Source organism: Pelophylax lessonae (genome assembly GCF_965119305.1).
Source record: "Pelophylax lessonae genome assembly, chromosome: 5".
NCBI lineage: Eukaryota > Metazoa > Chordata > Amphibia > Anura > Ranidae > Pelophylax > Pelophylax lessonae.
The window spans coordinates 10074325-10089589 of NC_138772.1; the positions used below are offsets into that span (position 1 = coordinate 10074325).

At 48.4% G+C, this 15265-nt stretch overlaps 1 protein-coding gene across 1 annotated transcript in view; it reads left to right on the forward strand.

Moving 5' to 3' along the window:
* THEM6 (thioesterase superfamily member 6) overlaps nt 1–15265 on the forward strand; it is a 44128-nt gene that overhangs the window by 2641 nt on the left and 26222 nt on the right. Inside the window, exon 2 of the mRNA XM_082259681.1 lies at nt 4845–5379. Within this exon, the coding sequence (XP_082115807.1) occupies nt 4873–5379 (507 nt within the window). The 5' untranslated portion in view covers nt 4845–4872. The remainder of the gene's footprint in view (nt 1–4844; nt 5380–15265) is intronic.

The following is a 15265-nucleotide window of genomic DNA, read 5'->3' on the forward strand; positions in this document are numbered from 1 at the left end:
AGGAGCACTGTGGGGGTACATTGTAGGGGAGCACTGTGGGGGTACATTGTAGGGGAGCACTGTGGGGGTACATTGTAGAGGAGCACTGTGGGGGTACATTGTAGGGGAGCACTGTGGGGGTACATTGTAGGGGAGCACTGTGGGGGTACATTGTAGAGGAGCACTGTGGGGGTACATTGTAGAGGAGCACTGTGGGGTACATTGTAGGGGAGCACTGTGGGGGTACATTGTAGAGAAGCACTGTGGGGGTACATTGTAGGGGAGCACTGTGGGGGTACATTGTAGAGGAGCACTGTGGGGGTACATTGTAGGGGAGCACTGTGGGGGTACATTGTAGAGGAGCACTGTGGGGGTACATTGTAGAGGAGCACTGTGGGGTACATTGTAGGGGAGCACTGTGGGGGTACATTGTAGAGAAGCACTGTGGGGGTACATTGTAGGGGAGCACTGTGGGGGTACATTGTAGGGGAGCACTGTGGGGGTACATTGTAGAGGAGCACTGTGGGGGTACATTGTAGGGGAGCACTGTGGGGGTTCATTGTAGGGGAGCACTGTGGGGGTACATTGTAGAGAAGCACTGTGGGGTACATTGTAGGGGAGCACTGTGGGGGTACATTGTAGGGGAGCACTGTGGGGGTACATTGTAGAGGAGCACTGTGGGGGTACATTGTAGAGGAGCACTGTGGGGGTACATTGTAGGGGAGCACTGTGGGGGTACATTGTAGGGGAGCACTGTGGGGGTTCATTGTAGGGGAGCACTGTGGGGGTACATTGTAGGGGAGCACTGTGGGTGTGCATTGTAGAGGAGCACTGTGGGTGTACATTGTAGAGGAGCACTGTGGGTGTACATTGTAGAGGAGCACTGTGGGTTACATTGTAGGGGAGCACTGTGGGGGTACATTGTAGAGAAGCACTGTGGGGTACATTGTAGGGGAGCACTGTGGGGGTACATTGTAGGGGAGCACTGTGGGGGTACATTGTAGGGGAGCACTGTGGGGGTACATTGTAGGGGAGCACTGTGGGGGTACATTGTAGGGGAGCACTGTGGGGGTACATTGTAGGGGAGCACTGTGGGGGTACATTGTAGAGGAGCACTGTGGGTGTGCATTGTAGAGGAGCACTGTGGGTGTACATTGTAGGGGAGCACTGTGGGGGTACATTGTAGAGGAGCACTGTGGGTGTACATTGTAGGGGAGCACTGTGGGGGTACATTGTAGGGGAGCACTGTGGGGGTACATTGTAGGGGAGCACTGTGGGGGTACATTGTAGGGGAGCACTGTGGGGGTACATTGTAGGGGAGCACTGTGGGGGTACATTGTAGGGGAGCACTGTGGGGGTACATTGTAGAGGAGCACTGTGGGGGTACATTGTAGGGGAGCACTGTGGGTGTGCATTGTAGAGGAGCACTGTGGGTGTGCATTGTAGAGGAGCACTGTGGGTGTACATTGTAGGGGAGCACTGTGGGGGTACATTGTAGAGGAGCACTGTGGGTGTACATTGTAGGGGAGCACTGTGGGGGTACATTTTAGGGGAGTTTTAGGGGAATTTGTATTCACCCCCCGGAGTCAATACTTTGTAGAACCGCCTTTCCCTGCAATTACAGCTGCAAGTCTTTTTGGGGATGTCTCTACCAGCTTTGCACATCTAGAGAGGACATTTCTGCCCATTCTTCTTAGCACAATAGCTCATCTCTGTCAGATTGGATGGAGAGCGTCTGTGAACAGCAATTTTCAAGTCTTGCCACAGATTCTCAATGTGATTTAGGTCTGGACTGTGACTGGGCCATTCTAACACATGAATATGATGTAAATCATTCCATTGTAGCTCTGGCTGGATGTTTCGGGTCGGTGTCCTGCTGGAAGGAGAACCTCCGCCCCAGTCTCAAGTATTTTGGCCGGTCAGTTTAGGTGGACGGCCATGTCTTGCTAGGGGCCCGGCCGGTCAGTTTAGGTGGACGGCCATGTCTTGGTAGGGTTGCAGTGGTGCCATACTCTTTCCATTTTCTCATGATGGATTGAACAGCGCTCAGTGAGATGTTCAAAGCTTTGGAGAATTTTTTTTATAACCTAACCCTGCTTTACACTTCTCCACAACTTTATCCCTGACCTGTCTGGTGAGTTCCTTGGCCTTCATGATGCTGTTTGTTCACTAAGGTTCTCTAACAAACCTCTGAGGGCTTCACAGAACAGCTGTATTTATACTGAGATTAAATGACACACAGGTGAATTAGGTGACTTCTCAAGTCAATTGGTTCCACTAGATTTCAGTTAGGGATATTAAAGTAAATTGGGGGGAGGGGGGGGGGTGAATACAAATGCAGCCACACTTTTCACAGATTTATTTGTATCATTTATCATTTTCCTTCCACTTCACAATTATGTGACACTTTGTGTTGGTCTATCACAGTGATGGAGAACCTTGGCACCCCAGATGTTTTGGAACTACATTTCCCATGATGTGTGGGGGCGTCCTTACTAATGAATGATAATGCCACTGCTAAAGTGCAGCGCATTTCTCTGTGGGATTTATTCTGATAGAACAGTGATGGAGAACCTTGGCACCCCAGATGTTTCGGAACTACATTTCCTATGATGCTAAACTACACTGCAAAGTGCATGAACATCATGGGAAATGTAGTTCCAAAACATCTGGGGGTGCCAAGGTTCCCCATCACTGTTCTATCAGAAAAAAATCCCACAGAGAAATGCGCTGCACTTTAGCAGTGGCATTATCATTCATTAGTAAGGACGCCCCCACACATCGGCACCCTCAGGGCGGTTTTGTGCACACCAAGCCGCATAGTGCAGCAGCATCATGGAGGTCGGAGCAGACGGGGACGTCTTTCTCTGCAATTCTTGCGGCTTCAGCAATCCAATCAAATAAACGGACTGTTATACCCATGAGGTGCGTGTGTGCAAACGCACATGTGTGGTCCTGGGCTCAGTCAGAGGTCCCTTCCCTCCAATGCTGCTGTGCTGGGATTCCTGCAAGCTGATAGAAGTACATCGGGTATTTATACCGCCTGCTTTTGAAAAATATATTTGATACATAATTGCATTTTGTCAACCATGTTATCACCGCACACATCAGCCGTAACATTACACCAACATCCTCTCAGTGCTGGCGGGTGGAGTATTGACCCCCCAGGGGTAGGGGGTGGGGTGTAATCATTTATAACATCGGCAGTCTGAGGTCAGCAGGGTAAAGTCTCATTGTACAGAAGCTGCCAGTGCCGGGGTGAAGGTCAATTACCGGGGTGTGGCGGTGGGAAGGGGCCGATCTACTGATAGATACAACATATGAGAACCCGCACCAATCAGTATACAGAGAGGAGAGGGATCAACCAATCATTTCCCTCCATACACAATGTCTGCACCACCAACCATAACACCCAACGTGCTGGAGGAAATACGGGACACTAAAAGTAACACCGGTGCAGCATTACAAACATCCAAAAATTACCCCCCACCCACATGTACCCTACAGAGGAACCCCCACCCACATGTACCCTACAGAGGAACCCCCACCCACATGTACCCCACATAGGAACCCCCACCCACATGTACCCTACAGAGGAACCCCCACACACATGTACCCCACATAGGAACCCACACCTACCTGGCATAGGAACCATCACTCATACCTACCCCACATAGGAACCATCACTCACATCCACCCTACATAAGAACCCCACCCACATCTACCACATAGGAACCCACATCTACCACACATAGGAACCCCCACCTACATCTACCCTACAAAAGAACCTTCACCCACATCTACCACACATAGGAACCCCCCCCCCCCACCTACAGCTACCCTACATAAGAACCTTCCCCAACATCTACCACACATAGGAACCCCCACCTACATCTACCCTACAAAAGAACCTTCACCCACATCTACCACACATAGGAACCCCCCCCCCCCCCCACCTACAGCTACCCTACATAAGAACCTTCCCCAACATCTACCACACATAGGAACCCCCACCCACATCTACCCTACATAAGAACCTGCACCAACATCTACCACACATAGGAACCCCACCCACATCTACCCTACATAAGAACCTTCTCCAACATCTACCACACATAGGAACCCCACCCACATCTACCACACACAGGAAACCCCACCTCCATCTACCCTACATAATAACCTTCACCCACATATACCCTACAAAAGAAACTTCACCCACATCTACCACACATAAAAACCCCCACCTACATCTACCCCCACTTAGGAACCCCACCCACATCTACCACACATAGAAACCCCCACCTACATCTACCCCCATGTAGGAACCCCACCCACATCTACCACACATAGGAACCTCCACCTACATCTACCCTACATTAAAAACCTTCACCAACATCTACGACACGTAGGAACCCCCATCCACATCTACCCTACATAAGGACCCCTACCTACATCTGCCCCGCATAGAAACCCCCATCTACAAATACCCCACATAAAAAACCTCACCCACATCTACCCCAGATAAGAACCTCCATTTACATCTACCCCACGTAGGACCCTCACCCACCTCTACTACACATAGGAACCCCCACCTACTTCTACCCCACACATAAACCCCCACCTACTTCTACCCAACATAAGAACCTTCGCCCACATATACCCCATATAGGAACCCCTACCCACATGTACCCCACATAGGAACCCCTACCCACATTTACCCAACATAGGCACCCCTACCTACATGTAGCCCACATAGGAAACCCTCACAGAGGAACCTCCACCCACATCTATCCCACATAGGAACCCTCACCCACATCTATCCCACATAGGAACCTGTGTTTCTAAGTTCTTGTCTTCTTTTGCAGATCTTCCGTGTCCTAACCTGAAATCACCATGTGGCTCGTGGTTTCCCTCCTTGGCCTTACGGCCGCCTTGTTCTCCCTGCTGGATGTCTGGTATTTCCTCCGCGCTTTCTTCTCAGTCCTGAGAGCTCGCCTGCAGCCCGTGGTGAAGGATCTGCTGAAGGAGCACACCTTCTCAGGTTTGGTTCTGCCCCACGACCTGGATTTCCTCCTTCACATGAACAATTCCCGCTACCTCCGGGAGGCCGACTTCGCCAGATTGTCCTACTTCACCCGCAGCGGTCTTTTCGGAGCAATCCACGGGTTGGGGGCTGGCATGGTGATGGCCGCCTGCACCGTTCGCTATCGGCGCTCGCTGCGCCTTTTGGAGGCGTTTGAGATACGCACTCGCCTGCTGTGCTGGGATGACAAGGCCTTCTACGTGGAACAACGCTTCGTGGCACCAAACGATGGCTTCGTCTGCGCCATTCTGCTGAGTCGGCAGCACATCGTAGGAAACACCCCGGACAAGGTGGTGCAAAGCATGTGCAAAAGAAAGGTGAGCTTGGAGAACTGGGAATATTTACCTTGAGCCCGATCTCGTTTCAGCACTGTGCACGTGAGAAGCGGCTCTCTCCGCTCTCCCTCCTCAATGGACTCAGTGAGAACAGCGGGAGCCTTGGCTCCTGCTGCCGTAAATCAAATCCAGAGATGAGGCAGCAAGGGGCAGGGCCGAGCTGCCCTTCGTGTGTCAATAGCACAGCTCGAGATTGAGCCTGCACATGTGCCACCATGGGAAGCGGCTTCTTATGGTGGCACCCTGAGAAAAGGAGGGACCAGGGGCGCTGGCGGGGGACCCCAGAAGAGGGAGCTCCAGTTCAGATAAGGAAGTCAGGAAGGGATATATTGTGCCATGGGAATCCCTGAGGATCCCAAGCCGGGTGATGTTATGGGAACCTACCATACCCTAAGGTTATAATGAGGAAGGGAAGCAGAAGAAGGCGTATGCCGCGTTCTGCTTACCCATTGAACTTAGACTAATCTCTTGCCAAGGTAGTAGTTAGAAGAGGATGTTCTAAGAAAGTTTAACCACCTCTCGCTCCCCGTATTGAAAAATGACGGCGGGCGGGATCCCCTCTCCTTTTGGGACGATGTCATGACCTCGCCCCAGTGTCACTGCTCCTGCAGGGGCGCGCAACGTGGTGACCCGATCTCGGTAAAGAACCAATGACGCGGCTCTTTACTTGTGATCGGCAGTGTCCAATCACAGCCGATCGCATGTAAACACACGGACGTGCCGTTTATCGGCTCTCCTCGCCTCACACTGACAGAGTGTGAGGAGAGGAGAGCCGATCAGCGGCATCTCTTCGCAGGGGAGACCTGTACAGGTAATCGGGGCACTGATAATCAGTGCAGCCCCAGCAGTGATGCCAGTCAGTGACCATTTGTGATGCCAATCTGTTCCCATCAGTGACACCAATCTGTGCCCATCAGTGATGCAAGTTTGTGCCCATCAGTGCCGCTTATCTGTGCTGCATATCATTGTCCATAAGTGCCACCTATCAGTATCGCCTATTAGTGCCTATCAGTGCCGCCTATCAATACCACATATCAGTGCCCATCAGTGCAGCAAATTAGTGCCTCCCCATAAGTTCCGCCTATCATTGCCCATAAGTTCCGCCTATCATTGCCCATAAGTTCCGCCTATCATTGCCCATCAGTGCCGCCTATTAGTGCCTATCAGTGCCGCCTATCAGTGCGGCAAATTAGTGGATCCTAATCAGTGCCGCCTATCATTGCCCATAAGTTCCGCCTCTCATTGCCCATCAGTGCCACCTATTAGTGCCTATCAGTGCCGCCTATCAGTGTGGCAAATTAGTGGCTCCTCCTCAGTGCAGCCTATCAGTGCCCAATGCCGCCTCATCAGCGTACATCAGTGAAGGGGAAAAATTACTTATTTACAAAATTTTCCAAAAGAAACTAAGAAAAAAAATTTTTTCAAAAGTTTCGGTCTTTTTTTGTTTTTGTAGCAAAAATGTAAAAACTGAGCAGTGGTTAAATACCACCAAAAAAAAAAAAAAAAGCTCTATTTGTGTGGGAAAAAAATGCTAATTAGTTTGGGTACAGCGTTGCATGACCCCGCAATTGTCATTCAAAGTGCACAAGTTCTGAGAGCTGAAAATTGGCCTGGGCAGGAAGGGGGTGAAAGTGCCCGGTATTGAAGTCGGTAAACGAAAGAAGATGGAAGGGAAAAAAAAAGAAGAAATTAAAAGGGGGGTGGGGGTTCAGGGTTAAGCAAAAGGAGGGATGAGGAGCCAGATGGAAGGGAGGACCGCCCCCCCTCCCCCTCTGTTGTTCTCCTGTCATATGACCAGGGTGAACGCAGGCGAACCATGTGTTGTTCATAGTCTGCCGATTTCACGTAATGATGCCAACAAGTCCAGGTGGATCTATAATATTTGGTCAGCGTCTCCCTTGCTTGATGAACAAGTTCCCTTATGTGTGCAATTGTATCTACATGTCAAAGCCAATCGGTTTTTGTTGGAGGGGTCGTTGAAAACCAGTGCACCGGTAGGCAAATTTTCGCCACATCGATTGGATGCATAGCCAGGGACTATAGTGGTATGCTTTGCAAGACAGTGTAGTGTGGTGGAGGGGAACTTGGGCCGGGGTATAATCTAGCATAGAGTTTCTCAACCAGGGTTTCCGTTGAACCCTAGGGGTTCCTCCTGAGGTTGCTGGGGGTTCCTTGAGCAATGAGCAATTTCTGCCTCTCAGATAAGTTCCCAATGACACCATTGTTCCTTTTAGCTCTCTGTAAGGGGGGTAATTCTTCCCAATGATGAGAAGAGTAAGGAGCATTCTTCCCACTGACTGTCACACCAATGTGTCATGAGTTGTAGATTTTTAATTTTTAGCAGGGGTTCCCCGAGACCAGAAATTTATTTCAAGGGTTCCTCTGTGTTGAAAAGGTTGAGAAAGGCTGATCCAGCATATAAGTTGTGATTTGGCTGATAAGTCGGTGGACTTCTTTCCAGTAGTCAATTCAATTTTTGGGCAAGGCCACCAAATGTGCAAGAAAGACCCCAAGTCATCATTACAACGCTAACACGTGGGTGAAATCTTGTGAAGTCGTAAGGGCTTTCTAAATCGTTGAACATTTTTTAAATCCATTCTCCTGTGTGGAAACATTGACCGTACCCTTATGGAATTGAAAAAAAGATGCGTTCCCATTCCTCTGTAGAGACCAAATGTGCAAGATTAATAATAACCACACTCCCTGTCCACTTACCTTTAAAGCGGAGTTCCGGGCACAGAAGTCATTTTTTACTAAACATACCCCCGGGACAGTCAGGGCTAGTACATTCCACAATGGCTAGCCTCAGATCTGTCCCGGTTCGCACTTACCTGCAAGAAGAAATACTCACTTATAAAATTTCTTCCACAGCGTTTCCATCTCTCTTGTGGGCAGCTGAAGCCGGCGCGGTCCTCTTCTGTGTCTTCTTCCGCGTCTTCTTGTCCCAGAATGCGCCTGCACCGGCCCCTCTCGTCACTTCCGGCGCGGCGCCGCATTCCTCCACAGCTTCTGGGCATGCCCAGAAGCTGTTTAGCAGGGGAATGCGGCGTCGCCCGGAAATGACGAGTGGGGCCGGTGCCGTCGCATTGATTCCTGGGAGCTGTGACGTTCAGCTCCCAGGAATCATAGCGAGGCAGGAAGTGACGGGGTGAGCCGCGGCTCCGAGGGAGGAAGTACTCTGAGGTGAGTATCTTCGATCTTCAATTACAAGGTAAGTAAACAAAAAAAAAATAACTATCCAATTCCTTTTCAGGTGAGGTCTACCTAGCAGAGGGGCACAAAAAAAAAATATCGTTTTTGTGCCCGGAACTCCGCTTTAAGCAAAGGTAACTAGATAGGGAGATGAAGCCTGCAAAAACTTCCCTCTCATTGCATTGAGAACAGGCAGTGGAAAGTCATTACTCCCGGCCACCACAAGAGGGCGCCAGTTCCCCATTGGAAGCCTCTCTCACTCACAGAAGAAGGCCGAAAAGCCAGGGCCTTAATTTTTGGACGCGCGGAAATCCGTGCACTCGGGGAAGAGGTGGGGGCGCAAAAGGGACAGGACACCTCCTGCAGGGCACCCCAGGCGCCAGGTCGCTAATTCGAGTTGCAAATGCGACCTGGCGCCCGGGGCTTGTCGAACCCTGGTGTAGAGACAGTGATGCTAAGGCATGTTCGAGCTAGACCATGTCTTTAATCGGAGAGTTCATGTTCCAGTCAAACACCCTGGATAAATGGCATGCCCAGTAAAAGAATGCCCTCCCAAACCAAGAAAAAATTGCCAAATTTCACATCTGAAGGTCATGCCGAATATTCCTAAGAATCTGTAAATAGTTTCTGGTATACAGTGAGGGTAAATAATTATTTTGTAAGTTTGCCCACTTACAAAGAAATGAAGAGTCTATAATTTCTATCATGGATATATTTTAAATGATAGAGACAGAATATCAACCAAAAATCCAGAAAAAAACACATGATATGAACTTGAGTTTCAGTTCAGTGAGTAAAAGAAGTATTTGATCCCCTAGCGACCAACAATAATTCTGGCTCCCACAGACTGTGCTCATGTGGTACACAGATTAGTCCTGTCAATGTAAGAAGGTGGTCCTAACGACAACTCATTATGTGTATAAAAGACACCTCCTGTCCACAGAATCTTTCTTCCATTCAAACCTCACCATCATGGGCAACACCATAGAGTTGTCAGAGGACCCCAGAGACAAAATTGTAGACCTGCACAAGGCCAGAATGGGCTTCAAGACCATCAGCAAGGCACTTGGTTAGAAGGAGACAACTGTTGGAGCGATTATTCGCAAATGTAAGAAATACAAAATAACCATCAATCGCCCTCAGTCTGGAGCTCCATGCAAGATATCGCCTCATGGGGTAAGGATGATGATGAGAAAAGTGAGGGATCAGCCCAAAACTACACAGGAGGAGCTTGTGAATGATTTCAAGGCAGTTGGGACCACGGTCACCAAACAAACCATTGGTAACACAATACGCCGCCATAGATTGAAATCCTGCAGCGCTTGCAAGGTCCCCCTCCTCAAGAAGGCACATGCACAGGCCTGTCTGAAGTTGCCAATGAACATCTAAATGATTGAGAGAAGGACTGGGAGAAAGTGCTGTGGTCGGATGAGACCAAAATTTAAGCTCTTTGGTATGAACTTGACTCGTGTTTGGAGGAAGAAAAATGCTGACTATGACCCTAAGAACCCCATCCCTACAGTCACCATCCCTACAGTCACCGTCCCTACAGTCACCATCCCTACAGCCACCATCCCTACAGCCACCGTCCCTACAGTCACCGTCCCTACAGTCACCGTCCCTACAGTCACCGTCCCTACAGTCACCGTCCCTACAGCCACCATCCCTTCAGCCACCATCCCTACAGCCACCATCCCTACAGCCACCATCCCTACAGCCACCATCCCTACAGCCACCATCCCTACAGCCACCATCCCTACAGCCACCGTCCCTACAGTCACCGTCCCTACAGTCACCGTCCCTACAGCCACCGTCCCTTCAGCCACCATCCCTACAGCCACCGTCCCTACAGCCACCGTCCCTACAGTCACCGTCCCTACAGTCACCATCCCTACAGTCAAGCACGGAGGTGGAAACATTATGCTTTGGGGCCGTTTCTCTGCTAAAGGTTCAGGCCGACTTTGCCGCATTGAGGGGCCAATGGACGGAGCCATGTATTGTAAAATTTTGCATGAGAACCTCCTTCCTTCCCTGCCAGAACACTGAAGATGGGTCATGGATGGGTCTTCCAGCATGACAATGACCCAAAACATACCGCCAAGGCAACAAAGGAGTGGCCCAAGAAGAAACACATTAAAGCCATGGAGTGGCCTAGCCAGTCTCTATACCTTAATCTTATTGAAAATTTATGGAGGGAGCTGGAACTTCGAATTGCCAAGCGGCGGCCAAGAAACCTTAAGGATTTATAGAAGATCTGTAAAGAAGAGTGGCCCAAAATCCCTCCTGAGATGTGTGCAAACCTGGTCACCAACTACAAGAATTTCTTACCTACAAATGTTTCTCCACCACACTAAGTCATGTTTTGCTTGGGGATCAAATATTTATTTCCTCACTGAACTGCAACTCCATTTATAACATTTATATCATGTGTTTTTTCTGGATTTTTGGTTGATATTCTCTCTCTGTCATATAAAATACAGCTATGATAAGAATTATAGACCCGCTATTTCTTTGTGCGTGGGCAAACTTACAAAATCTGCAGGGGATCAAATCAATATTCTCCCCACTGTACATGTCAGAGATGATTGGAAGGCAGTTGGATTTCGAGGTATGTAATCGCATCACCATTCCAACTGAAAGGGAAGTTCGCTTGACCTTGGGAAAGAAAGTTTCCTGTCGTAGGGTCACATTTAGAGCCCAGGATTTTGAGAAATTGATTTGCAAGTTCGTTAGAGATTTGAACATAGCAAAACCCTTAACCAGTTGCCTACCGGGCACTTATACCCCCTCCTGCCCAGGCCAATTCTCAGCTTTCAGCGTTGTCGCACTATGAATGACAATTGCGCGGTCATGCAACACTGCACCCAAATTTAATTTTTGATCATTTTTTTTCAAACAAATAGAGCTTTCTTTTGATGGTATTTAATCACTGCTGGGGTTTTGTTTTTTGTTTTTTTGCTGAACAAACTGAAAAAGACCAAAAATGTTGAGAAAAAAAAAAAACTTTTTCATAGTTTGTTATAAAATTTTGCAATTAGGTAATTTTTCTCCTTCATTGATTTGCGCTGATGAGGCGGTACTGATGAGCCCTGATAGGCACTGATAGGCTGCACTGATGACCACTGATAGGCTGTACTGATGGGCACTGATAGGCAACACTGATGGGCACAGATAAGGCGGTACTGGTAGGTGGCACTGGCGGGTGGCACTGAAGGGCACTGGTGGGTGGCACTCATGGGCACTAATAGGTGGCACTGATGGTTGCACTGATGGGCGATGATAGGTACTGGTAGGTGACACTGATTCAGCACTAATGAAGGGGCACTGATAGGTGACACTGGTGGGCACTGATAGGTGGCACTGATGGGCACTAATAGGTGGCACTGGTGGATGGCACTGATGGGCAGTGATATGCACTGGTAGGTGACACTGGTTCAGCACTGATGATGGGGCATTGATAGATGGCACTGGTGGGCATTAATAGGTGGCACGGGTGGGCACTGATAGGTGGCACTCATGGGCACTAATGGATGGCACTGATGGGCAATGAAAGGCACTGGTAGGTGACACTTATTCAGCACTGATGATGGGGCATTGATAGGTGGCACTGGTGGGCACTGATAGGTAGCACTGGTGGGCACTGGCAGGTGGCACTGACCTGTACTGGTAGGTGGCACTGATAGGTGGCATTGATGGGCAATAATAGGCACTAGTAGGTGACACTGATTCAGCACTGATGATGGGGCACTGATAGGTGGCACAGGTGGGCACTGGTAGGTGGCACTGGGGAACAGATGCTTCTCTCCTCTTTGGGACCGAAATCCCTCTAACAGCAGCCGACGATTGGCTTTTTTTTTAAAAGCTGATCTCCAGCTGCTGTTTACATCACGTGATCAGCTGTCAACCAATGGCTCCGATCTGTGATCAGCCGAGTCTCATGGACTTGCTGATCAGGGAGTGAGCCGTGCACGCCCCGCAGGGAGCGCGCAGGCAGCTCATGCACAGGAGGACGTACATGGATGCCCTCACAGCAATTAAGGTCCGCGCTGTAACCGTCTTTTGGCTATATCACGGACGGGAAGAGGTTAAGCAAGTTGGAAGCGTTGCTATGTATGACATGTTTGTATTTACCATCACTTTAGGGGAAAATAATTCCCTCTGATCAGGTGCTTTCAGTGTGCCGATCATTTCTGTTTACTGTACAGATCATTCATTTGTATTTGCTGGCGCTTTACTTCTAGCCGATGGGGCAATGAGAGCTCCAGCTTTCATACACGGAAGAGTATTATCATTTATCTGCCACTCCTCTCCCCTCAACCATTCACAGAGCGCCTTGTAATTCTACGAACCATTCACAGAACGGACATTGTGTTCCTCAAATAGCCACAAAATAAAGGGAAATAAATACGGCAAACGCGAACGTTGCTTCTCCAGCTTCACTTTTTTGAAAACAAGCAACCAAAGGGAAACGGCGCTATCCGGATATTGGTATTACCAAGATGGCGATAAACAAGCCGATGGGTGCAAGGAACCGATTATTGAAGAAAATAGCAATGATAAAATACAATGAAAGTCAATGAATGCTGATACTGTAGCAGACCGGTATGATCCGATGATGACTGCTGGCATGCTGACTTGACAAAGCGAATGCGTGCGAAACCCGTCGTCACGGCAACATCCCCTTCATGCGTTCCAGGCTGGTTTCCTGCTTCCGGGTATGAGACTTCCGCCCTGTGCTTCTGAGTCTCGGTGAGCGCCTGTGGGCCCGGCTCGGCTCCCACCTGTACACGGCTCTTCCGACCAGCATCTCCATCTACAGCGGCTCGGCAACGTTTCCCCCATTGGACCCCAGCAGTGATTTATTGATCATCATCGGATCATACCGGTCTGGTACAGTAACAGCATTCATTGACTTTTATTGACTTTCATTGTATTTTATCATTGCTATTTTCTTTAACCACCTGCCAACCGCTGTGTGAAACAACGTCGGTTGCGCAAATAGTGTTGGGGGGGGCACGCGCGCTCCCGCCCCCACTAGGCTGTGGAGATGCCGATGCCCCCGGCCACCCACGATCGTTCCCCGCTGAGAGAGGACGGTCGGATGTTGTAAACCCATCTGACCGTTCTTCTCTCTGGAATGATCACAGAGCGCCTGTAATCCTTCTATATAGGAACACAGGTCTCTATGATAATTTCACAAGCCACGCCCCCTCAGTAAGTAAACACTCCCCTAGGCTCACATTTAACCCTTTGATCACTCACTAGGTTAACCCCTTCCCTGCCAGTGTCATTAGTACAGTGACAGTAGCACTGATTACTGTAGTAATGTCACCGGTCCCCCCAAAAGTGTCAAAAATGTCAGTTAGGGGTCCGATCTGTACGCCGCAATGTCGCAGTCCCGCTAAAAATCGCAGATCGCCGCCATTACTAGGAAAAAATAAATAAAAATGACATAAATCTTTCCCATTGTTTGTAGACGCGATAACTTTTGCGCAAACCAATGAATATATACTTATTGGGATTTTTTTTTTACCAAAAATATGTAGCAGAAAACAAATTGGCCTAAAATGATGAAAAAATTCGATTTTTAATTTTTTTTTTTATTGGGAACGTTATATAGCAGAATGTGAAAAATATTGTTTTTTTTTTCAGAATTGTCGCTCTTTTTTTTGTTTATAGCGCAAAAAATAAAAATCGCAGAGGTGATTAAATACCACCAAAAGAAAGCTCTAGTTGTGGGAAAAAAAGGACATCAATTTTAGCTGGGTACAGCTTCACACGACCGCGCAATTGTCCGTTAAAGTAATGCAGTGCGGAATCTAGATTGTAAGCTCCAATGAGCAGGGCCCTCTAATTCCTCCTGTATTGAATTGTATTGGAACTGTATTGTCTTCCCTCATATTGTAAAGCGCTGCGCAAACTGTCGGCACTATATAAATCCTGTATAATAATAATCTCAAAAAATGGCCTGGTCATTAACCACTTAAGCCCCGGAGGATTTTCCTGCTAAACGACCAGGGGGTATTTTGCGATTCGGCACTGCGTGACTTTAACAGACAATTGCGCGGTTGTGCGACGCTGTACCTAAACGAATTTGACGTCCTTTTTTTCCCACAAACAGAGCTTTCTTTTGGTGGTATTTGATCACCCGTGCGATTTTTACTTTTTGCGCTATAAACAAAAAAAGAGCGTACATTTTGCAAAAATAACAATATTTTTCACATTTTTTATATGAAATTCCCCCCAAAAAAAATGTAAAAATCAAAATTTTTTAACATTTTCGGCCAATTTGTTTTATGCTACCTATGTTTGGTAAAAAAAATCGCAAAAAGCGTATTTTGATTGGTTTGCGCAAAAGTTATCGCGTTTACTAACAAAGGGAAAGATTTTTGTCATTTTTGGTGTTTTTTTTTTTAACGTGTAATGGCGGCGATCTGCGATTTTTTTTTTTTTGCGGTACTGCGACATTGGGACGGACAGATCGGACCCTTGACTGACATTTTTGACACTTTTGGGGGTACCAGTGACATTTCTACAGTAATCAGTGCTATATATATGCACTGTTACTGTAAAAATACACTGGTAGTGAAGGGGTTAACTTTATTTGGGAGGGAGGGGCTGTGTGTGTCCCTAGGGGCGTGCTTTCTACTGTGATTGGCTGTGGCTTGAGCTGTAA